The 2500-nt window shown below is 45.6% G+C and overlaps 1 protein-coding gene across 1 annotated transcript in view; it reads left to right on the top strand.

Annotated features, from left to right (window-relative positions):
* The window catches only part of LOC125040745 (neural cell adhesion molecule 1-like), a 46721-nt gene that overhangs the window by 38284 nt on the left and 5937 nt on the right, over positions 1-2500 (top strand). Inside the window, exons 10-11 of the mRNA XM_047635448.1 lie at positions 421-608; positions 2363-2485. Of these exons, the coding sequence (XP_047491404.1) occupies positions 421-608; positions 2363-2485 (311 nt within the window). The remainder of the gene's footprint in view (positions 1-420; positions 609-2362; positions 2486-2500) is intronic.

Raw genomic sequence — 2500 nt, 5'->3', positions numbered from 1 at the left:
CTCATTCGTTTTTTTCCCCTCTTCCTTTTTCTCCCCTCTTCTAACCCCCACCCCCAAACCCCTCCACTTTCTTTTGCCCTTATTTCTTACCCCAACTCCTACTCTCAACCGTCGTCAACCCCTTCACTCACCGCCCCTCTTACCCTCCCTCCAACTCCCTACAACTTCTTCACCCCAACTTCTCCTCTACCAAACCTCCCCCAACATCTAACATCCCTCTAACACACCTACCTCTCACCTCTCGCCAACCCCCTTTCACCCCTCCCCCACCTCTCACACCTCCCCAACACCCTTCCCCAACACCCCTCCCCCCCTCCAACCCCACATCTCACCCCTGCCCCCACCTGTCACCCCTCCCCAACACCCTTCCCCAACACCCTTCCCCTACCTCTCGCCCCTCCCCCCCTCCAACCCCAACAGACAAACCCCAATGGAGCGACAGCGAACTCAAGGCCCAAGCGTACGGCTACGTGACGGGCGACGTGAACCTGACGTGCGAGGCCGTGGCTGAACCCCACGCGAACTTCACCTGGATCAAGGACAACCAAGTGATTGAGCCCAACGAGACGGTTCAGATCATCAACGAGGACCATAAGAGCGTCCTGAGGGTGAGGCAGGGCTGTCGAGGGCTGTCGGAGGCTGTCGGATTGTCCTCTTTTTGTTTTATTTGTTTGTACTATCCTTGTCCGTTTTGTTTGTTTGTGTGTGTGTGTGCGTCGTGGTCTGTACAATGCGCGGGTCATCAACAAGGCCTATGAGAGCGTCTTGCGGGGGGGGGGGGTCTGTTTGGGTCTGTCGAAGGCTATCGAGGGCTATCGAGGGCTGTCTATTTGTCTGCCTATTTGCGTGTGTGTGTGTGGTTGGCTGTTTGTATAAAGGTATGGTTGTCTGTGCATTGTGAGAATCATCAGCGAAGACCAGAGGAGCAATTGAGTATTGAAGGACTTTGTAAGGCTGTTTACGGCTGTCTAATTGTCTGTCTGTTTGTGTGTATGTATAGTTAGCTGTTTGTTTGCCTGTATGGTTGTTTATCTACTGGGCAAATCATTAACAGAGTTCATATAAGCATTATGAGGGTGAGGAATGGATTTCTAAGGCTGTCTAAGGTCTGTCTAATTGTTTTTTTTCCATGTGTATGGCTGTCTATTTTGTACATGTATAACTGTCTGTTCTTCTGAGTAGATCATCACTGAAGGCAAGAGAAGACTGTCAAGCGGCTGTCTAATTGTCTTTTCGTCTGTCCGTTTGAGTGTATGCATGGCTGTCTGTTTCGGCTAATGCATATCACCTTGAGAATGTTTTGAGGGAAATGGATATCTGTCTCGGGCTGTCTGACTGTCTACGTCTTTGTCTATCTGTCTGTGTGTGTGCATCACTGTGTGTTGGGACTGTACAGCTCGCTAATCTGCTTCATAAGAACTTTTTTTAGGGTGAGTGTATCTATTACTGTCTTTATGTCTGTGAATACACCCGTCGGGCATTGTTACCGCGCAGATCTCCACTGAGGATCATAATAAATGTTTTGAGGATCATGAATGCCTGTTTTGAATATCATATTTTGGTATTGTTGAGTAGATATAAAACAAATATATAACCTGGGAACATAAGATGGTTTTCATCATGAGCGAGTGTAGGTTAAGCTGTCTTGCTGTCTGCCTGTCTGTGAATCTGTCTGTTTGTTTCAATTGTCTGCCATGAATGAGAGTGAGTGTTTGTTTGTTTGTTTGTCAGTAAATATCATTGTCTGCCTGTCTGTGAATCTGTCTGTTTGCTTCATTATCTACCAAGAATGAGGGTCTGTTTGTCAGTCTGCCAATCTGTCTGTCTATGTCTGAATAATATCAGTGTGAAAACCTTTCTAATTGTTTGTCTGTCTGTCTGTTTCAAAAAGTGAGATCATTTTCTGTTTGATTATATGTCTGTCTGTCTGTATCGACGGGATTACAATAGCCTTTGGATGGGTGTTTGTTAGTGTATTTGTTTTAATTTTTTTTTTTTTTTTTTGTGTTCGTTTGTTTAAAAATATGTCTATACATTTATCCATTTCGTCTATGCAAATGACGTCCCCTTGTCGATCTATTTATCAGTCTATTTCTACATCTAGTTATCCATCTATCTCTCCCTCTATCTTCATCTATTTATCTATCTATCTTTCCCTCTCGCTACATCTATCTATCTATCTCTCCCTCCCTATACATCTATTTATTTGTCTATCTCTCCCTCCCTCTACATCTTTTTATCTCTCTCTCTCTCTCTCTCTCTCTCTCTCTCTCTCTCTCTCTCTCTCTCTCTCTCTCTCTCTCTCTCTCCATCTATTTATCCACCTATCTCTCCCTCCCTCACGACCTTCTTTTCCCCACAGCTGAAGGTGACTGACGTGGATATGTTTGGCGACTACGTTTGCAAAGCTGAGAACAAGCTGGGGACTCTTGAAAGGGTCATTATCCTCGAGGAAGGGAAGAAACCAGCTGTTCCCAGTGCCAAGGTGAGACTCGATTTT

This window comes from Penaeus chinensis, chromosome 29, assembly GCF_019202785.1.
Source record: "Penaeus chinensis breed Huanghai No. 1 chromosome 29, ASM1920278v2, whole genome shotgun sequence".
Classification (NCBI taxonomy): domain Eukaryota; kingdom Metazoa; phylum Arthropoda; class Malacostraca; order Decapoda; family Penaeidae; genus Penaeus; species Penaeus chinensis.
The sequence above is the reverse complement of the archived record's forward strand: the minus strand, read 5'-3'. Positions and strand labels throughout refer to the sequence as shown.